The 21789-nt window shown below is 39.3% G+C and overlaps 9 protein-coding genes across 9 annotated transcripts; all 9 read left to right on the top strand.

Moving 5' to 3' along the window:
* Positions 1-682: 682 nt before the first annotated feature.
* Positions 683-2404, top strand: TM35_000131130 (Sulfate transporter; the record flags this gene model as incomplete). The annotated part of the gene is made up of 1 exon (XM_029025329.1): positions 683-2404. The coding sequence occupies one exon, from the start codon at positions 683-685 to the stop codon at positions 2402-2404; it is 1722 nt and encodes a 573-aa protein (XP_028883175.1).
* Positions 2405-3522: 1118 nt separating this feature from the next.
* On the top strand, positions 3523-4170 carry TM35_000131120 (uncharacterized protein; the record flags this gene model as incomplete). Its single annotated transcript, XM_029025328.1, has 1 exon — positions 3523-4170. The coding sequence occupies one exon, from the start codon at positions 3523-3525 to the stop codon at positions 4168-4170; it is 648 nt and encodes a 215-aa protein (XP_028883174.1).
* A 278-nt stretch (positions 4171-4448) lies between these two features.
* On the top strand, positions 4449-5195 carry TM35_000131110 (putative alanine racemase; the record flags this gene model as incomplete). Its single annotated transcript, XM_029025327.1, has 1 exon — positions 4449-5195. The coding sequence occupies one exon, from the start codon at positions 4449-4451 to the stop codon at positions 5193-5195; it is 747 nt and encodes a 248-aa protein (XP_028883173.1).
* An 805-nt stretch (positions 5196-6000) lies between these two features.
* Positions 6001-7293, top strand: TM35_000131100 (uncharacterized protein; the record flags this gene model as incomplete). Its single annotated transcript, XM_029025326.1, has 1 exon — positions 6001-7293. The coding sequence occupies one exon, from the start codon at positions 6001-6003 to the stop codon at positions 7291-7293; it is 1293 nt and encodes a 430-aa protein (XP_028883172.1).
* Positions 7294-7732: 439 nt separating this feature from the next.
* On the top strand, positions 7733-10051 carry TM35_000131090 (vacuolar proton translocating ATPase subunit A; the record flags this gene model as incomplete). Its single annotated transcript, XM_029025325.1, has 1 exon — positions 7733-10051. The coding sequence occupies one exon, from the start codon at positions 7733-7735 to the stop codon at positions 10049-10051; it is 2319 nt and encodes a 772-aa protein (XP_028883171.1).
* A 574-nt stretch (positions 10052-10625) lies between these two features.
* On the top strand, positions 10626-11774 carry TM35_000131080 (putative protoheme IX farnesyltransferase; the record flags this gene model as incomplete). The annotated part of the gene is made up of 1 exon (XM_029025324.1): positions 10626-11774. The coding sequence occupies one exon, from the start codon at positions 10626-10628 to the stop codon at positions 11772-11774; it is 1149 nt and encodes a 382-aa protein (XP_028883170.1).
* Positions 11775-12504: 730 nt separating this feature from the next.
* TM35_000131070 (uncharacterized protein) lies at positions 12505-14853 on the top strand (the record flags this gene model as incomplete). The annotated part of the gene is made up of 1 exon (XM_029025323.1): positions 12505-14853. One exon carries the CDS (start codon positions 12505-12507, stop codon positions 14851-14853), a length of 2349 nt encoding a protein of 782 aa, XP_028883169.1.
* A 267-nt stretch (positions 14854-15120) lies between these two features.
* TM35_000131060 (Trypanosoma vivax) lies at positions 15121-18030 on the top strand (the record flags this gene model as incomplete). Its single annotated transcript, XM_029025322.1, has 1 exon — positions 15121-18030. One exon carries the CDS (start codon positions 15121-15123, stop codon positions 18028-18030), a length of 2910 nt encoding a protein of 969 aa, XP_028883168.1.
* Positions 18031-18369: 339 nt separating this feature from the next.
* TM35_000131050 (pre-mRNA-splicing factor SYF1) lies at positions 18370-20706 on the top strand (the record flags this gene model as incomplete). The annotated part of the gene is made up of 1 exon (XM_029025321.1): positions 18370-20706. The coding sequence occupies one exon, from the start codon at positions 18370-18372 to the stop codon at positions 20704-20706; it is 2337 nt and encodes a 778-aa protein (XP_028883167.1).
* Between the last annotated feature and the right edge of the window lie 1083 nt (positions 20707-21789).

Raw genomic sequence — 21789 nt, 5'->3', positions numbered from 1 at the left:
GAGGGATTTGGCAAGGAAGGGACCCTAGAATCTACCACTTCTTAAGTCCTTACGGGTGAGTTCTGAGGCATAGTAGAGAGTTTAGTTTTTAATCTCTTTCTCTCTATTTTGGTTCATAAAATTAGTAAAAGTAATTAATTCAAACACAACAAAGTATTTTCTCGTTGATATTTTATGCCGTTTCTCTTCTACGTTTGACAGTATCAGGAATCATATTATGATATTTTTAGGAGTTTATTGATTTCTCAGCTTGACTGGTATCTGTGAGGGTTTCCCTTTTTACGTGTGTGTGTGTGTGTGCTTTTCTTTTTTTAATGTTACTAAAATAATTCTTCTGATATCTAGATATATATTTTTTCCCCTTTTTTGTTTTATTTTCTTCGTTTTTTTACTATGTATTTGTTGTTTAAATACGTTCTCCTCTCGCATATGGGACCGAAACGAATAAACAATTAAATATATATACAAATATGATTTTTTAAATCACACTGTGTGTTTTTACATCACTGAATACTATTTTGTTTATAATATATTATTTGCATTATCAATAATAGAATCTATTATAAGCGAAACGCGTCAGAACGAGAAAGGAGCATTAAAGAAGGAGCACATAATTATTATAAAATTAATATTATAAAAAAAAAAAAATAGTAATAATAAGGGTGGATTCAAGATTTTATTCATGGTAAAATTGTCTGTAAAACCGGTAGATGTCTTTGGTTTCCCAACGACAGCGCTGGGTGAGAGACTTCCTCCACAACGTACCTGGCTTGAGTGGGTTTTTATGCCAAGACACAAACCACTTTTTCACCATTTTATGGCAAACGTAAGGGCCGGCTTGACAGTCTCCCTTGTGAATGTGCCGTTAAGCATTGCACTAGCTATTGGTAGTGGTGCTACTCCTGAACAGGGTATTGTGAGTTGTGTTTGGGCTGGTGCGGTGGCTGCCGTTTTGGGATCTTCACATTTCAATGTTATTGGTCCAACAGGTGCGCTTAGCGGATTGCTGGCATCTATGGTTGCCTCCTACGGTGTTCCAGTGCTGGCTCCATTAGCATTACAGGCAGGATTGTGGATATTTCTTTTTCTGCTTTTCCGTATAAATCATCTTTTACGTTTTGTCAGCTCTGGTGTGGCCCACGGTTTTGGTTGCGGTGTGGCGATTGTAATTGCTGTTGGGCAGATTCCTTCAGCGTTAGGTCTTCAAGGGGTACAACCTAAAGAGAAGTTATTGGAAAAATTAATGGAGGATTATAGACGTATAGACACTCTCAGCATTCCAGACACACTGCTTTTTCTTGTGACTATAATTCCACTTCTTGTCTTGTCCAAGCGATATAATAAGATTCCGTGGCAAATTGTATTTACATTATTTGGTGTACTTGTGGCCCACTTGTTACCAAAAGGATCTCTTGTTCTTCTGAGTATGAAATATCCTAATTTATCGCTCAATTTTTTTTCCTTTGTTTCATTGGATGAGTTGATAGACTCAAAATGGTTTGATCCTACCATTATTCTCTATGGATTCGGTATTGCTACGGTTGGACTGATGGAGACTTTAATAAGTTCACTTATTGCGAATAATCACGTAGAAGATAAGTCTTATCTTAACTATTCAAGTACTCGAGATACCTTTGGATTGGCAATGGCAAATGTTGTTAGTGCTTTTGTGGGTGGTATTCCCTCTACGGCCGCTTTGGCTCGAACTGCATTAATGGTACACTCTGGTGCTTTCTCTCGTTTATCTGGTATTTTATCATGTGTTGCAGTAGCACTACTCTGTAGTCTACTGTTGCCTCTTTTCAGAGAACTACCAATGGCAACTGTTGCAGCTATTTTAATGGTAGTTGCATATAAATTAGTGGATTTTCACGATCTACGCGTTTTACATATTATTGATACGGCTAATCTTTATTCTACTATAATTACATGTGCTGCCTGTATACTAACAGATACGTTTATAGGTTTAATGGTTGGTATATTTTTCAGTGTATTGCTGAACTACAGTGATGCGGCAGATGATGCTGTATTGTTTGAAGAGGAGGATGAGACCTATGCATCTCCACGAGCACCAGAACCAACTATATTCCGTGTACTTCTTGTACAACCGCAGGAATCTATTCTTTTTATCAACGCTGAAAAAGTAAAGGCTACTATATTTGAGAAAAGCATTGCATTTCGTGAATCCATGCCACCTGGAACCAGAAAACGTCTTGTGCTTGACATGTCGCACGTCACACGCGTTGACTTTGATGGAACTAAAACTCTTGGCGCAATTATCAGCGCTCATCGTGAGAAACGGTGGGCTGTTGATGTGATTAACTGTCAGCATCTGCGTAACAGCCTTGTTCTCTGCACACCATATCAAGATCTTCAGAAACTTGAGTATAGGGAATTGTATTGAGGAGAAATAAGCACTAGTGGAGAGCGTAGTAATAATTATGCTGTTATATAGGGAATGACGAATGATGCGGAAGAGACTACAATAGAATCTGAATAGAAGTAATTGCGCAAGGGAAAAAAAAAGAAAAAAGAAAAGAAAAGAAAAAAAAGCCTACAGAAAAAAGGCAAATGTTGAAGTGGTTTTTTTTTTTTTTTTTTGCCACAGTTTCAATTCTTTTCGACTGCTGACAAGGAGAACAACGATGATGAAAACTCTGAAAACAAAGGATAAGAGAAGGAAAAACTGAAGTATAGCTCTTTTTCATTGTAAAAAAGAGAAGACACATGTAAACATGACTTTATACGTGTTTAATGTATGCATAGGCATTTAGTACTTTATATTCTTCTTTATTATGTACAACATTGGTCTATGTAAACCTACAGAAATTTTTTTTTCTAAAAAAAAAAAAGATCTTTTACCAATAGGCAGAGGATAATATTCTAGGCTTACCGCATGATTATATAAACAGAATCAAAAAAAAAGGGAAAAAAAATTATCTGATACAAAAGGAATAAGCAAACAAATCGTCTTAGTCCTGGTGAAAGAAAAGATAATTAACACAGAATATGAGTAGGAAAATGAAAAAAAAAAGCGTAAATGTACACATATTCCTTATTTTTCTTTCTACTCGTGTACTCTGTTAATGATATCTTTATTTCCCCACATCCTTTCTTTTTTTTCTTTGATGACTAGGCGTTGCGAGCGTAATGATCTGCAGTACCGCAAAAATGTACTGTGTGTATTAGCACTGTTTGACCTGCTGCTGCTGCTGCTACTGCTGTTAGTATATCCCTGTTCTCCCTCTCTCTCTCTCTCTCTCTCTCTCCCTTTGCCTTTCTCTGTTCCCTTCTCTCTGCTTGTTTTTCTATAAGATTCTTCTTTCTTCTTTTTTTTTTTTTTTACTCTCTCCCTCCACACTCCACTCCACACCCCACTCCTCCCCGTGCGTCACCCGTGATTCAAGTAAGAGCAGAGCGAACTTCTTTTTCTCTCTCCCTCTCACTATATATCTCTATATATCTCTCTATATCTATATCTGTATAGATCTCTATAGATAGATAGATAGATAGATATATCGGATGGAGTTGCTGCGCAAGACGGCACTACTGCGGGTGGAGGAGCAAACGCGGGGAGTTCCGCCGGAGGAAGTTCGGGCGATTTCACTGCACGACGTGCCGCTGCCAACTGAACGTCTTTCGTGTTTTTCGCAGTTGACGCGATTGACACTCGTGTCGCTGCGGCCGCGGCTGCGCGCCCTCGACGGCGTCCCCCTCGCGTCCCTCCCCGCCCTCGCCGTCCTCGACGTGAGCGACAATGCCATCAGCGTGCCGGCGGCCCCTGCACACACACCGCCACTCCGCAAACTCTTCATCGCCAACAACAAACTCAATGAGTGGGAAGAGATTGAGCGACTCGCAGCCGCGTTCCCCACACTCACCGTTCTCGACATCACACACAACCAAGCAGACGACCCGGCGCGCTTTAACGACATCTTCGCGCTATTTCCAGCACTGGTGGCACTGGACTCTAAGAATAAGGATGGTGAGGAGGTAGCCATAGTAGACAGTGATGAGAGCAGCAGTGAATCCGACGAGGAAGACGACGAAAGTGATGCCTCATTCATTACAGAAGAAGAAGAGGAAGAAGAAGAAGAGGAGGAAGAAAAAAAGAACTCTGTGAATGGCGAGAGTAGTGCACCTCCCCTTAAGCTTCCCCGGACCGAATAGTTTTAACGATCTTGTGATGATGGAAATGACAGAGACATATTAAAGTAAATTAAAAAAAAAAAAAATAAGGCCTCTCTTTACTTTTTCGCTTTCTTTTAATGGTTTTCTTCTTTGATTCATTTATTCTTTGTTCTCTTTTTTTTTGTATAAATATAAATATATATTCTGTTTCTCTTTCTTTCTTCTTATTCTTTGTTTGATATGGACTTGAAGGTAAAAAAAAAAAAAAAAAAAAAGCAAAACTGTTTCGTCTTATCCCATTTCTTTTAAGGTCTGCCATGTCCCGGTATGATGTCGCCAGCGAACCTAGTAGTGAAGAAATCACTGCAAACTACAAATCCGTATTAACATGCATTAATAATGCAGCAGGTGAAAGATCTGTTAAACTCATTGCTGTGAGCAAAACCAAATCTCCACCATGTTTACAGGCTCTGTACGACTGTGGACACCGTCTTTTTGGAGAAAACTATGTACAAGAGCTTGTAGAAAAGGCAGGAGTATTACCGAAAGATATTTGCTGGCACTTTATTGGTCATTTGCAGAGCAACAAAGTTAAGGAACTCCTTGAGGGAGCGGAAAGTTTGTCTGTGGTTCAAAGTGTTGATAGCGCCAAGCTCGCGTCCAAGCTTGATGGGGGTTGTTTAACGTACCGAGGTGGACGTCCATTGGATGTGTACATTCAAGTAAACACCAGCGGAGAGGAGTCGAAGAGCGGCACAGAGCCAGGAGCCCCAACGGTGGAACTCGCAAAGTATATTCAGGAAAATTGCAAGCACTTAAACTTGACGGGTCTCATGACTATTGGAATGCCGGACTATACAAGCCGCCCGGAGAATTTTGAATGTTTGCTGCAATGCCGGGCTTCTGTAGCTGAGGCCCTTGGAGTTCCCGTTGACACATTGGAACTCTCAATGGGAATGAGTGGAGATTATGAAAATGCGATAAAAATGGGATCAACTGTAGTACGTGTAGGGAGTTCTCTTTTCGGTAAGCGGTTTTACCCACCAAAATCATCACAGAAATAATAATAATAAAGAAAATACAAAGTAACTGCTTTCTGTTTTGAATTTAATGTATTCATTTTCCTCCAATGGTTACACTGGTATAAATATTGCTTGTACCTGTTTCAGTCAGAAAGTAGTTCGCGTTTTTTTTGAAAATATCCTTTTTTTTTTTCTTCTTCTTTGTACCCCTGTTTATGTTGGTACCGTTTAGGAATATAACTATTTTGTAGAGGACATGCAGGATATAACTACTTAAATGGGATTTCTCTAAAATATTTTTTTTTTTATTTTTTTTTTCGGTAGTTTTATTTTCTTCTGAAAAAAAATATAACAGAGATCCCAGGAAAGGTTTTTTTGAAGATTCTGTGCGGTGATTTACGGGTGAATACCATACAGACGGATTCCCTTTTCGTTACCTAAACTATATATATATATATATTAATATTTTATATTTGTTCTCCACTTAGTATTAATATGTTTGCATGTGTTTTACCGTCTGGGTATTACGCTAAAGGTTAATGTTATTCTCTAATATCACCTGCTTCTTCTTTTATCTCTTCATTATGTTTTCTCACTGCATCTTTTGAGTACAAAGGGATTTCCCATCCGAAGGCGAAGTATTATTATTATTTTCTTACTTTATTTTTATTTTTATTTTTTTATCTTTTCGTGTATCCTTAATTCCTATACTGACACAGTCACTCTGTAATTCCTGAGATTATTTCCAATGTCGTCTGACTCAGTGACGATCGTTTTTGACCTTCGCTACAATGACTGGGAGCTATTTGAGTCATTCAGGAACATATTCATCACAGCAGTGGGCGAAATGCTAACACTATCACGCGTTACTGCAATGATGAAGGGAACAACAACAACAACTTCTCGTGTTGTAGTTACTGCAGTAAACGGCAACAGAGGCAGTAATGGTTTTCTGCCAGTATGGAATAATACAAATGATACCAACAATAATCAGATGGATCCATTACGTCTCTTGAACACACTTAGCCCTGTACGTTCTCCAGGGCGAGAGACAGATCAGTGTGTTGTAGAGAATTTATATCATTTACTTCTTCCTGCAGATATTCATACATCAGAGAGTCATCATTTTATTCTCTTTTTCACATCTTTTACAACTATAAACGATTTTTCTCGTCTTATACACTCAGCCAAACTTCTGGCTATACCGTTAATGGGTAGTTCATGTATATCCATGCATTTGGACACAACGGCACTAACGACAACTTCACTATCACTAACTCCTTCTATTCGTTGTCTTCGCTGCTCAATCATACCTTCAAGTGTAAGAAGTGTTTTGCAACAGACTTTGGCATCTCTTTTACAATTACAGAGACATGTTCCTCTTTCACTACATTTTGGGCGTTATATAATCCCATGTACTGCACGTCGTTCATATTTTCATATTCCCACACGTTGTTGTGCAATGGAAGACTTTAATACTTCGAAAGTGAATACGGAAGAATTTCGAATTGATGTTGATGAGAATGACACGCTGGTATTTTGTGGACGAAGTGTGTGTTCCTCACAGTTTGAGCGTGAGCGTTGGACGTCGAAGGAAGTTGTGCTCACTGTTGACAGTATTATAAGTAACCAAGAGATGAGTGATGATATACTCTACGGCGATGGATGGATACTTCAGCCGCAAGAAACCAAACATCATGAACGCAGTCCTGAGGAATGGTTATATCATCTTTCACAGGAAGTGCAGAATGATCTTCTCATTCTCACTACACAGCAGCCACAATTGGATTCACCGCACCAATTGGCTTTACCTTCTTCAACCTTTGTCGGTTTCTTTCTAAAACCCACGCAGTTGTATATACGAAGACTTATCCCTCCTGAGCTGTGGATAGAACAGGGGGAATCGCTTGGATCAAACAACATGCGTTATCGTCTTGATACTGCTTTGACAGTGGAGTTGAAAAAGACGGCCGATACTTTGCGTGCGAATGGCACGAATCTTTCTTGGAAGAAGCCCATTGGCGTTTGTCGCATGTTAACACAATTAAAACTCAACCATGAGTTTACGCTTCATCTTGAGAAATCTCAAAGTCAGACGAAACGCAATGGTGCCTTTCCTCTTCACAGTCATCACAGATAGTTTGATTATTTATTTATTCCTTTTTTTTTTTGGTTTTTGGTTTTTATTTATTTATTTATTTATTCTTTTTATCTGAATCTCGTACAGTACCAAAAAGGCAGTATTTATGTATACCTTTTTTTTTCTTGTTGTTGCTATCATAGCTCTTCATTGTATACATGAGTTAATAAAATGAATAATCTTCTTTTCTTTCCTAAATGTTAGAGTTTTTTTTTTCGTAGCAAACGGAACGAAGAGGTTAGGGGGAAAAAGTTCAAGAAAGCGGAAGAGGGGATATTCATTAACAAATAAAGAAATACAAAAAAAAAAAAAAAAAAGAAAAAAGAAACAAAAAAAAGAAGAAGAAAAGATAGTAAGTGGAGACAAAAGTAATAATAGTAGCAGATAATCCGCGCAAACTCCATACCGTGTGAAAGTGAGGTACACAGCAATACACACAATGCCGCGTGAGGCCGCCAGTGGCCTTTGGCGCTCAGAGGACATGGTGATGCTGCAGCTCACCATGCAGCGGGAGGCGGCGCACGACTCTGTTCTCAAACTCGGGCAGCTTGCGGGATTTCAATTTCTTGATTTAAATAACGACGTGAGTGCCTTCCAGCGGGACTTTGTGCAGGAGGTGCGGCGCTGCGACGATATGGAGCGCAAGTTGCGTTATTTGCATGAAGAGATTCAGCGGTCGGGCGTGACGGGCATCCCGGACGAGGTGACGGAGCGGGAGACGATGTTTTCACTGGAGCATAAAGTGGATGAACGCGAGAGTGAGGTGCGGGAGTTGAATGAACAGTATCAGTCTCTCATTGAGGAACGTAATCGCTCACGTGAGCATTTGGAAGTGCTCAGTCGCGAGTTCGGCGGTGCCTCCGCAACGAGTCAGGGACTTAATTTATTAACAGGTGTTATTCCAAAAGATCGTGTGCCAACATTGGAGCGCCTTGTCTATCGCACCACCCGTGGAAACTCTGTGATGCAGACAGATGATATTAAGACACCATTTTACAGCATTACCACAAATCAACCAGTTTATAAGTGTGTTTTTGGAATTTATTTTCCAGCCCCTCGTTTACGAGAAACCTTAAGGAAGATTAGCGAGGTGAATGGGGCTACACTCTATGAATATGCCGATAATGAGGAAAGACTTCAAGGCATGCGAGATTCACTTCACAACCAAGTGGAAACTGTCACCCATACACTGCAGCAGTCTGCATTACGTCAGAGACAATTATTAATGGGACTTGCCGGAAGTGTACATGAATGGCGTCGTGCTGTAGCTGTTGAAAAAGCAGTTTATTCTACTATGAACATGCTGCGTTTTAGTGGAGCAACAGCTGTCGCTAAAGGTTGGGCACCTGTTAGAGCGATGGACGATATAAGAATGGTATTACAAGAGGCAGAACACCTTAGTGGTGCACAAGTACTAACAATTGTGGAAGAATTAACAACAAAGGAAAAACCGCCTACTTATTTCCGAACAAACAAAATAACAAGTTCTTTCCAAAGCATTGTTGACAGTTACGGTATGGCTCGATATAAAGAAGTGAATCCTGGTGTTTTTACAATTGTTACTTTCCCTTATCTTTTTGGTATTATGTATGGTGATATTGGACACGGTGTAATACTTACCGTTTTTGCAGCCTTTTTAATTTTTATGGAGAAGAGTTGGGAAGGAAAACCACTTAACGAAATATTTGCAATGATTTTTGAAGGTCGATATTTACTTCTTTTTATGGGTTTATTTGCCGTTTACCTCGGTTTCCTTTACAATGATATGTTTGGCTTCTCTGTAGAGGTATTTACTTCTGGTTATCGATGGCCACAATTGCCTCCTAATGGACCAGAAGGAATAGTACATCCCTCTTCACCAACAGGTGTAACACCTGCAAATAGTGTTATATTTGGTATTGATTCCGCCTGGGCAGAAACCGAAAACAAACTGGAATTTTATAACTCTATTAAAATGAAATGTTCTGTTATTATTGGAGTTATTCAAATGATGGCAGGAGTTGTATTATCCCTTATGAATCACCTTTACTTTGGTGATAAATTGCAGGTGTGGTTTCGCTTTGTACCTGAGATTGTTTTCCTTTCCTGTACTTTTGGATATATGTGTCTTCTTATCATTATCAAGTGGTGTACTCCGTGGGAAAATCGCACACATGATGCTCCTTCTCTATTGGAGACCATGACAAATTTCTTTCTTCAACCCGGTACTGTAACAGTGCCCTTGTACACTGGTCAAGCGGTTATTCAAGTTATTTTACTCATTATTGCCTTTGCGATGGTACCGCTCCTTTTGTGTGTAATTCCTTACATGGAGAAAAAACATCATGATGAGAAAATGGCTCGTAAGGCTTTATTACATGATGAAGAAGCTGAAGAAGACGAATTTGATTTTAGTGAGATTATGATTCATCAGGTCATTCACACTATTGAATACGTTTTGGGTTGTGTTTCCAATACAGCATCCTACCTGCGTCTTTGGGCACTTTCACTCGCTCACTCACAGTTGTCTGAAGTCTTCTGGAATTTTGCATTTCTCATGACAGTAGGTTTAGACAGTGGATCAGGTATTTTTGTATTTATTGGCTTCTGTGTGTGGATGTGTGCGACACTTGGAGTTTTATTGGGTATGGAGTCTCTTTCCGCTTTCTTGCATGCCCTCCGTTTGCATTGGGTGGAATTTAATAATAAATTCTATGCTGCAGATGGTCACGCGTTTACTCCTTTTGATGTAGCGGAAGTACTTAGAAAACTTAATTAATAATTTCTGTATATACATATACGTATACATGTATATGAATATTGTATATCGTATATCATTAGCCTTCCTTCGTAGCGATAGGGAATGGTGCAAAAGGCACTCAAACGTAAATACACACACACACACACACAGATACAGAGACACATGAGGAGAGAGAGAGAGAGATACAAGCAATTGATGCATCTATACTTTTTCTTTTCTTTTTTATTTTATTTTACACAAATAGTTCAGAAGTATGGATGTTTGCTGGTTTCCCTCTATATATATATATATGTCTGTGTGTTTGAACTGTGATGGATCAAAGAATGAAATAGAAAAGGATTGAATGGTGTGTAAATACTATAAGTAATGTGTTTTTTTTTTATGGTTTTTATTTCCTTCTTTATTTACCTATATTATTTCTATGACTACACATATATACATATTTCCAACTCTCTCTCTCTCTCTTTGTTTTTTGTTTTTTCTGGTGTCTCCTTATGAATACACCCCAAATCGGTGTGGTTCTCTCTCTTTATATATATATATATATATATATATATATGGATAAAGTTAATAATAGGTTTTAGTGGAAGTGATGATCCGCCGAGCTACTTTGGCAGGCCTGCGGCTTAGGGCCCATGGTCAAATGGTTTTCCAGAGCACGTCGAGTCCTGTGGCAAAGTGCCCCTTTTCTGGCGTTTTGGGTGAACAGCAATTGAAGTCGGTGTCTGTAAAAACAGAGACGACCTCTTGCCCGGTTCTTGGCGTTACTCCAGAATTGCGATGCCCAATTGAAACTGAACAATGCGTGAAAGTTGTACCGGTAAAGCATTTGGTGGGTCAATTAGGAAAACTTAGACTTTCCACGTTTGTGACTGCTACTGCAGTGGCGGGCTACGTGATTTGTGGTGGTGCGAACCCTTTAGTAGCATCTGCGGTAACCGTTGGAACTCTTTTACAGTGTTGCTCCGCGAACACGGCAAATCAAGTTATTGAGAAGGAACATGATAAGAAAATGAAAAGAACATGTCGTCGTCCTCTTCCAATGGGTTACATTACACCGATACGTGCCTCCGCATTATCTGGTGTTGAACTCTTGCTGGGATCTGGTATTTTATATCTTGTAAGTCCTTCAGCATCTGCATTGGGAATAGCCAACTGGTTTCTGTATGTGGCTGTGTATACACCTCTTAAACGTGTTTCTGCTGTAAATACATGGATAGGATCTATTGTTGGCGGCATACCCCCTCTTATGGGTGGTATTGTGGCGACAGGCAGTGTTACGGCTCCTGCGTGGCTTTTGGGAGCTCTCCTAGTCGCTTGGCAAATTCCACATTTTATGGGATTAAGCTTTCATTGTCGTCGGGATTATGAAAGTGCTGGATACAAGATGTTGGCATTTTATAATCCATGGCGTGCATCTTTTTATGCGGTTCTGCTTTCTGTCTTTATGGGGATTATTACACTTTTTGGTCCTGTTTATATCGGAATGCCCGTTGAGGGGTGGTATTATCCTGCAGTCGCGGTTGCCAACGCTCTTATGATATACAAGGCTTGGCTTTTTCATTGTGATCCAAAGGCTCATTGTCGGGGATGTTTCGTCTTTTCCTACATTTATCTCACAATTGTTCTTGCGGCGTTAGTGTTAAATCATTTTGAACCGGTAAACCAATGTGTTACTGCATGTCAGTATGTCAGCTTTCTTTTGAACACTGAGGACACGGAAACACTAAAAGTAGGTTAGTTAATAATATTTGAAAGGATAGAATTTTTATCTTCTTTCTTGCATTTTATTCCTTGGAGAGATGGTATTAGAAAAAAAAAAAAAAGGATGATGATTTGTGAGTAACATTGGGGTTGTAGTATATGTATGAAGGGGTTATTTTCGTTTAACCCCCTTGGGTGGTTGTGTATTTATTTCTCTGTTGGGGCAACGGGGTGGGGTCGTTAGGGTTTTGTTTTCTTGTACACATATATATATATATATATATCTGTGTTATAGAACTTTACATGAGGACCAGGGAAGAATTATATCTACACCAGGCTTCTATTATTTCACTAGATGGAACTTGAAACAACTTATGTGAAAAAGAGAGAGAGAGAGAGATAGATAGAGAGAGGGGGAGAGAGAAGAGTAGTGAGTGAAAAGAGAAAACAAAGAAAGAAAAAGAGGAAAGTAAGTAAGAGCAAAACCAAAAAGAAAAAAGAAGAGAAAGGTATCGTCACGAGAGGAAGATGTCAGCGTATCAGCAATACATTTAACGTCCCTACACGTGGAGAGGTAAGAAGAAGAAGAACAAAAAAAAAAAAAAATACTTCAACTAGTTTAAAAAATTTGAAAATTCTATTGTTTTTTTTTCCTGTTGAAAAGAATATTCCCATCTGTTGTATTTTTATTTGTTGGTTTTTTTTTTTTCTTGTTTTTCACTACCTTCTCCCTGTTTCTTTTATTTATTTATTTATGTATTTTAGCAATGGAGTCTATTCCACCGAAAACACGGGTTGCTGAGGGATGGGTTCATCCACTCCTTAAAAAAGTAATGTCCGAATCCCATCAGCATAATAGATCTGAAGATAGAGTGGGTCTTTTGGAGAGACAAAAGAGAGAACTTGGGAATTCCATGAAATCAAAGGAACAATTAATCGTTGAAACGAAAAAAGAATTATACCAACTGCAACAAAGACACGATGAATTGCTGCGTCAAAAGAAAACAGAGAAATATGTTTATGAACGTATAGATGATCAACTTATTGTTGGTAAAACTTTAAGGAGGCCTGAATCGCATGAACTGTTGAGAGCTGATGATCTTCAACATCCCTCCTGCGCACTTACCGTTAATAGTTTAAATTCTTGGGGAATAGTGATACCCTGTTTTACAATAGATGAAGAAACTAGAAGACGTTTCTTTTGTCAATACGCACCTTTTCTCACGACTAGTAATGATGATAATACCATGGGGAAAGAAGTTAGAGATGCCTTATTTTATGAAGAGATGTGTTTAATGGATATTGACGAAGGTTGCTGTAGTAATTCTGCCTGTCCATATTGGCATGAGAAACAGATAGAACATGTGAAACGTGGAAGTCAGGAACTTATCTCTCATATGAGATTATTAACAAATGGCGACTGCAATATTTGCGATGTTGCGACTTTTTTATTCCGTTCACAAGTAGCGATAGATGCATCTACAGATCTTATGGATGCTGTGAAAATAAGATGTGATACTGTAAACAGTGTTGCGAACTATGGATGGGCAAAGACGGTGATGACATATGGAAAGAGTATCGTATGGGATGCCCCACTACGATGTAAACCAGAAATATCTTTAGAAGATATTACATTATTGCTTCGTGAAGGAGAGGAACTTAGTGTATGGGAACAGTTCATAAATTCTTTACCTGAACAAAGTGCAGCCACTCAACTTTTTCAACAGCGTCAGGATTCCTTATCTTGGCGTTGTCTCATGCGGATTGCCGGTGTACAGACCGAACAATTGATTTGGCTTGCCAAACACGGTATGTATTTATTTCCGGAATCTCCTTCCATTCGACTTACTTACATGTGGACACTATTGCGATCCAACGCCACTACACGTGAATGTATAAGTGAATGCCTCAAATGCAGTGAAGAGATGGCAGCTTATGTAGTGAAAACAACACTCTTATCGTGTGATATTCAATGGAGCTCCACAGCGGCGCGGTATATTGCTTACATGATTGCAATCACGTGTATGAGTGTTGTGGAGAAGGATGATGTGGCCGGTGCGGAGCTTCTCCTTTCAACAGTGTTGGAAGCTCCAGGGAATTTCTCTCTACTTCCTCTTGCCCAACAGAACTTTACAATGATGTTAATAACGCTGCGAGAGAGAAAACAGATGGAAGAAATGAAGGCTTTACCTTTAGCGTCTATCTCTGATGTTCTTTTTACGTTTAGTGAATACCTACCGCATAAACTTTCAGAACAAAGTAAACGATTACTTCAAAAACATTGTGGTTTTCTTTCCATGTGTGAAACTCAAGGTATACATATGGAGTTAATAGATTCTATGAAATCTGCTATTTCAGTTTCATTAATGCGTGCTCACTCTACAGATCTAAAACGAGTTGAAGATATTCTTCAACAGGCTTCTATAGTTACTAATATGAGTTTCGCAGAACTATGGAGTGAGTATCTACGGATTACGGAACAGTGTCATGGAGCATTACATCTTCTTAAGTTAACTAAATCACTTAGCGAAAACTGTCAATCTCCTCTTTTAATGTTTCGTCTATTACAATATCTTACATTTCATGGGGAAGATGAAAACATTATCAGAGATAAATTTATTGAACGTTTTGCGTCTAGTTATGGATTTTCTTTAAAGAATGTTCCTATTATGGCATTGAGTGATACACCTGGTATTCCTGCAGTTGATTGGATCCCGTTTCTTATTTTGTATTCCCGTCAATTAAACCCAAGAGAGCGTATAGAATTATTACATGGGATTCCTGTATCTATTTACTGCAAGGTGGTAGAATTGGTTTATTTACTGTTATTGGAAACCCTTCATGCGTCTATTCTCTTGGAAGACGATAAATTATTTGGGAATTGTGCATTTCGTAGTCTTTATATATTACGTGAACCTTTACTTTTGACGTTTAGCTCTATTGACTGCGGTTTTGAGGATATGGTGTCATCTGCTCACGTGGCCTGTTGGATGGTTTACAAATCTATTCCTGTAATGGTTGGATCCGCCTCACATCTCACCGCCCGTTACCGCGAAATTATATTAGACGTTGGAGAACAACTCCACGTGCTGCATCCCTATTTGCTACAGACATAATGAGAAATAGACTTTACTGAGAGTCTAATCCCTCTTTTTTTTTTCGTTTTAAAAAAGTTTTTCTTATGAGGTATATATATATATATATATATATATATATATATATAATTTTTTTTTGATGAATGAAATTTTTTTTTGAGTTTATTCAATCTTATTTTGTTTGACACTGTTTTTTTTTTCTTCTACTTGATATTCTTTTTCAAAATAATAATAATAATAATAATAATATTATTATTATTATTATTAAAGTTTACTACTTTAATAGAAATGAATACCACTGGGAATGAGAAACATTATGTACAAACGCTGTATCTCATGGGAGAACCTGAGGTCTGTGCCATTTACCCAACGTGTGTGTTAATATGCTGGGACCCACCGCGTGTAACTAACGCGTGTGTTGAGATTGAAAGAGTAATGCAATGGACCTATACTATTGATTGGAGAACGAATCATAGCTTAGACAAGGAATACTCTTCCATCACAACAGCTCTCTGTCATGCCATCATAGAAATATTTTATCCGAATGAAATTATTTATGTTCGTATTTGCGCAACAGGTACGGTATCTGGTGAAGTAGTGGCCTTTGGTTCCACAAAGTGTTCCATTGATGCTAGTGTCACTATTCCCATGCCGTGGATGCATTCTCATTCTATGCAGTGTCGTTGTATATTTGATGGTCTTCTTTTATCTGCTAATGGGGCGCAGTGTGTGGATGCATTTCCTAGTGTGCCTGGATCTATTAAGGTGATGATAGCATCTACACGTATGCTGGAGTCTAGTTTTGCCTGTTTAATAGTGAAGATTGTATATGAGGTCCCACCACTACCAATTACTTCATCTACGGTGTACTACTTTATTATATGCTCCAAGTCCCTTGTAAAACAGAGGGAGAGATTACGTCACTATAGTATTCAGGAAATATTGGAAAAGGAGAAGGCTTCTGCAATTTTCTGTGGTATTGGTGAAATGGGATCATCAGCAGCATTAGCAGCTCATCTTTTTATTAGTTCAGTATCAGATAAATCTAATTCTTTACGGGAACGTGTATTTTGTATTGCCTATGGCTCTCCAAGACGTATGTTTCTTGAAGACTCACTCATGCTTGTATCCTCATCCGCTTTTAGTGGCAACTTCTTATACTATACAGGACTTTTAGTGGCAGCGGATCCTTCTTGTGGTTACTCAAACGTTTTATTTCCTTCACACGATGTGAAGGAGAAACAAAAAAGTGATCATAGTAGTAATAATAATAATAGTAATAATAATAATAGGAGTAGGTTTCGTTTCAATATTCCTCTTGGTATACGATGTGGTCCTCTATTAGACCTTAAATCCGGCAAATACTTCTTGCGAACGCAATGCTCAGGATTAGAAACTCTCTCTGAAGAGGAACATCATGAACGTCTTGATATTTTTGAACATCTCCTTATTTTAAGCCAGTTAATTTTTCCAACGGGTGAGGTACAGCTATCACCAGTTATTAACACCCTTGATCACACTCTAGAAGATGGTGTTGTGGTTTGTCTTTCCATTAAGGGATCTAATCTGCAGTATAGACCACACATGTGTGTTTCAACAAGAAGTGGATGGCCTGTAAATGTTTCTGTGACCTCTGTGAACCCACGGCATGTAACCGCAACGTTTTCTCTTGTGGAGATCATGTATTTAGAGTCTTCTGTACGGCACAAACCTCTAAAGCGATTACAGATTGATATTGCCTTTCTAACTGATGTTGGTTATACTTCTTTTGAGAATTATACTATCAAATTACCTGGTGATATTTCCGAGATATTATTCTTTCAAACTCAAAAAAAGCTTCCCAGTTCTTGGTTATTCTCACAACCAATGAATCTTATCGACAATGCCATTGTTATTGAACCGTTTCTTACGACAACGAAGATAATGGAAACACGGGGAATAGGATTTACACCACAGATATCTACATATATACTTGGAGAAATAGCTACTATAGCTGAGCTCACAAATCATTACATTGCCAAGAAACAAAGTGTGAATATTCTCACATTTGTGGCGAATGTGGCAGCAAAAGTCTCTAACTCTGGGATGCCACAACAGGCGATGACTCCCATGAATATTCAAATACCTCCAAGAAGAGAAGCAACATTGTTTGAGAAAGTTTTGGGGGAATATGTTATTAGCAAGAAAAGGACAGTATCGACATTACTTTCGAAACTCACATCATGGAAGCAAAAACTTCAGCAAGGTCTTCCATGGTTAAACGATGCAAAATATGTAGAAAAGTTACGATTACTCTTAAGTATATTTGACAAAATACCCCCTTCACGTGATATCCCTATTGTTTCACTTGAACTTTCTCTGCTTACGCACTTACTTCAGTACCTTCGAAATACATGTGGAGTAACAAATATTAATCACTTAAAGAGTCTTCATCAAATTATGAGTTTTGAAGCTTTTTATCAACAGGTACATCCCTTGTTTCTTGCGTCTATTCCAGCATCAGAAAATGCGGCTATTGAAATACTTCTTGAATCTGCTGCCTTATGGACTGTATGTTTGATTTTTCACCTTCGCTCTTCCTATCTATTTATGCACCTTGTGGCTGTAACAGGGTGTCCTGGCAGTGGGTGCACAACTATCTGCAACACTATTGCTCATTTGAGTGCAGAGGAGAAATACACCTTTAAATTAAGTGAACGTCTGAGAAATGTTGTGATTCGTCGTACGGCTGAGTACGAGTTGGACGATTTAAAGGAAGTCCTTATTCTTGGTTTAAGTGCTACTGTTATTGTTGTTGGTGAGTTTGCCGACATCAAGGGATTAGGATACAAAGCCACATGGAGTTCTATCGAGCGATCATTGCGTAATAACAAAAAACAACAGATTCTAACATTTCTTTCAAAAGTTGATGAACTTGTGGTTCAATGCAGTCAAAGAGATATTTCAGTTGGAAAAGATCCCGTATGCACATTGTGTGAGAAGGCAGTGGCGTTGGCTACGAAATTGGCAGGCACAGACGCACCCAAGGAACTTGTGGCAGTTTCTTTTGCCCCATCTGTTTCTTTTCTAAAGGCATCCGTGTTCTTGCAGGAAAGTGGAATATCAGCAGATGAGTTCGCGAGAAAACTTCTCGATGTATCGCTCTCCAAGGTAAGGGGGATATTGGCAAACATTCGGCAAGGGAGTAGATTGTGTTAAGATAACTCTCTTGCTTCTTTTTTTTCTTTCAGTTGCTGTTATTTATTTATTTACTTTCTTGTTGTTGTTGTTGTGGTTGTTGTGGTTGTTGTGGTTGTTGCAAATCTCTTCTTTACTACTACTACTACTACTACTACTACTACTACTACTACTACTACTACTACTATTATTATCATTGCCTTTTTATATTTTGTCTACGTTGCCTTATTGCGAACCACGTATTAAAAATGTTTTTCCCTGTTTTCTTTTTTTAATCACTCCAGTAAATGAATAATCTCTATTATTGTTTGTGTCTTTGCTACTATTTTATTCTGTTTTTATTGTGGATAGGTGTGATTGATGGGATCATTGGCTGTGGAGGCCCTTGAGCTTGAGGTGCTACGCAACCCAACATCTGTTAAGTGTTGGCTGCAGCTTGTGCGCAGTATTCAGGTCTCGGAGTATAGTAGTAGAACAGCAAAAGCCAATGCGACCAACATTGCGTACGAACGTGCCATTCGCGCCAATGGCTTTTCGTACAAGTTGTGGATGAACTACATTGCATACCGACGAGACCACACGAAGGAGTTCACTTCAATACATGAGTGGTTTAGATCTCTGCGAGATATCTATGATAGAGCGGTTGAAAAGCTACCTATGATGCCGCTTTTATGGATTTCTTTTATTGAGTTTGTCATGGATGCATCTGTACCACCACGTATTACTTTGACACGTAATATTATTACTCGTGCGCTGAAGGCTCTCCCACCTACGCAACACTACCGTGTATGGAAACTTGCGAAACAGTGGCTTCGTCGGCCATACGTGCCCACAGAGTCAGCGAAACAGCTTTGGCAGTTGAACCTTTTGTTTGATACGCGTGCAGAAAACCAGCGTGATTACTTTCTTATGCTGTGGGAGAAAAGTAACACAAGTGATTTTCTAATGGAGTGCGCGTTGTTTCTCCTCGACGACAGACCTCATGAAGACCTTATGAGTGACACCACCTTCTGGGAGACTATACGTATGGCTTTTGAAAAGAAAGATCTGTGCTTTACTGGTGATTTTGCGCTCGTAGAGCAATTGGTGGATTTGGCTGTAACCCACTGTGCGTCACCTGCGGAATTTAGAATTTCGTATGCTTTATTTTTGACAACACAAGGAGAGTTTGTTAGGGCTCGTGAAACGTTTTGGAGTCTTTTAGAGGATGCTGGTGATGCAGCAATCTTTCTTAGGGTTTTTAATATGGCTATCGTCTTTGAAGATCAGATAATGGATTCCTTGGCAATGGATTCTTCTATTCAATCCCTTGATGGGGCGGCCTATAAGGGCGTTTGTGAGAAACTTTCTGGAGGCGGGACCGACCCATTGTATAATATCCGCCGACTTACGCAGCAGCACCCGCTCTTACTAAATCAACTACAGCTTCGACACAACCCCAGCGATATTATAATGTGGCTAAAGCGTGCAGAGTTACTGCAAGAGGCGGTGTGCGAAAAACGATGTGGACACAGTGATGTAAGTGCACTCTTTCGACAGGCAATTACGCGATGCACATCGGGAATTCAAGTAATTGACACGGAAGTGGCGCAGCTTTATGAGTCTCATGCATGCTTTCTTTGGGAGAATAACTGTAAAGGTGATGCAATTTCAGTGACAAGAGAAGGTGCATGGCATGTCAATTTTTCTTCACAAACTGGTAATGTTCTTTTAATGGGGCTGTTTCTTGAGTTTATGCTCATGACAAGTCCAGGAGAGTCTCTGGATGACTTTCTCTCGAGGCTTCAGGCAGTTAGCACACCTAATACAATTAGGTCTAAGGGACTAGCAAAGAGCTCTGTATTGCCTCATTTACAGAAGGACATGCGTGCATGGATTCTAGCTATTGATTTGGCCTTTCACCACTCCAAGGAACAACTAGAACGGGTCACAGAATTATATGGCAATTCTACTGGTTACACCGCCGAAGGAGCTTGCTATGTGGCTGGTCGTTTCTGGCATAGTGGCAATATGAACCAGGCATTTCGAGAGTTTGAGCGAGCACTGGTCGCCTTTAAAGAAATCCCCTTGGCAATGCTCTATGTTTTGCAGCAGTACTTGAGTTGTTTGTGTGTTTCATTCGGGAAACGTCTGCCACTTCACCATCTCCGAGAGCTTACACAATTGGGATTTGAAGTGGCCCTGAAAACTATTCGCCCGTGTCCTGTTGCAACAGTGGAATATCTTTTGAATTGTGTCACCTTAGAATCTCAATTGGGTCTCGCAGGTACTGCTGTGAGTGCTGCGCAGGAGTGTCTTCAACTAGTTTTGGGGAGTAATGCTGGGGACGATTCATTTTTATTGGGTGTCTTGGATGCTGTCCTTGATGTTACTTTCAGACTTCAGGGAAGCCAATCAGTGCGTCAGTACTGCACCAGACTACTCGAGGGAGGGCGGGGTGTGACGCCTCTGTTCATCCAACGGGTGTCCCTCTGGTGGGCCGCTGTGGAGAAGCGCACTGGTAACATGGACAGGGCTCACACTATTTTGGAAGCGTGCTGTAAGTCGCAAGATCCCAAAAGCAGGCATGGTCTTGTTTTCTGGAAACTATGGGAGTCCATTTGCACCACGGTGGAGCAATTTGAGAATGTAAACAAGAGGAAGCAGCAGGTTTCACTCAAATTCCTCAATGACACTGCTGCTGGGGTGCCTGGGTAGGAAAAAAAAATATATGAAAGAATGGGTGCGTGTGGCTCCATGAGCTTTCCTCTTTTTTTTTTTCTTTCAATCACTCACTCTTTTGTTTCTATTTCTGTCTCTCTCTTTTTCTCTGTGTGTGTTTGTGTATTGAAGGATGAGTGACGGGGTGGGAATAATTGGAAGGGACTGAATTAATGAATGAAACCATTGGCTTCTTCTTTACCACACTTTGTTGACCCTTTTCTTGCGTCCATGATAAATGTTTCGTCCGTGTAAGAAGATTTAATCTCAGGGGATAAAACAAAAAACTATATTTTTCTCTTCTTTTCTCTTGTTCTTTCCGTTCGTGTTTATTTTCTCTACAGACAGCGCAATTATGCACAAAACANAAAAAAAATATATGAAAGAATGGGTGCGTGTGGCTCCATGAGCTTTCCTCTTTTTTTTTTTTCTTTCAATCACTCACTCTTTTTTTTTATCTCTCTCTCTCTCTTTTTCTCTCTGTGTGTGTTTGTGTATTGAAGGATGAGTGACGGGGTGGGAATAATTGGAAGGGACTGAATTAATGAATGAAACCATTGGCTTCTTCTTTACCACACTTTCTTGACCCTTTTCTTGCGTCTATGAAAAATGTTTCCTCTGTGTGAGAAGATTTAATCTCAGAGGATAAAACAAAAAACTATATTTTTCTCTTCTTTTCTCTTGTTCTTTCCGTTCGTGTTTATTTTCTCTACCGACAGCGCAATTATGAAACAACGATGGATATTGCTTGTTATTGCAGTGTTTTCGCTTTTTTTGGTGTTTCAATTTACAAATTATAATGATGAGGATANAACGACACTAACGTACTTGAACATCAGCGTGAGTTGGATATTATATTGGTCCCAAAAAGTGATTTGTCCAATCCGCGATTGGAACGCTACCGAAAAAATTTTTATATTCAGGGTTTTATGCAACCTGGTGGTAATCGCACAACTGGGAACCAACAGTTTAATCAGCTCGTCACGGAGCGTTTCTTTCTTGTGGGGGAAGTTATAAGACAATACCATTTGCGCCATGTAATTCACTTGGAGAATGACAATTTAATTTATACCAATATGA

The sequence above is a fragment of the Trypanosoma theileri genome, assembly GCF_002087225.1.
Source record: "Trypanosoma theileri isolate Edinburgh chromosome Unknown TM35_Tth_13_V1, whole genome shotgun sequence".
Classification (NCBI taxonomy): domain Eukaryota; phylum Euglenozoa; class Kinetoplastea; order Trypanosomatida; family Trypanosomatidae; genus Trypanosoma; species Trypanosoma theileri.
The sequence above is the reverse complement of the archived record's forward strand: the minus strand, read 5'-3'. Positions and strand labels throughout refer to the sequence as shown.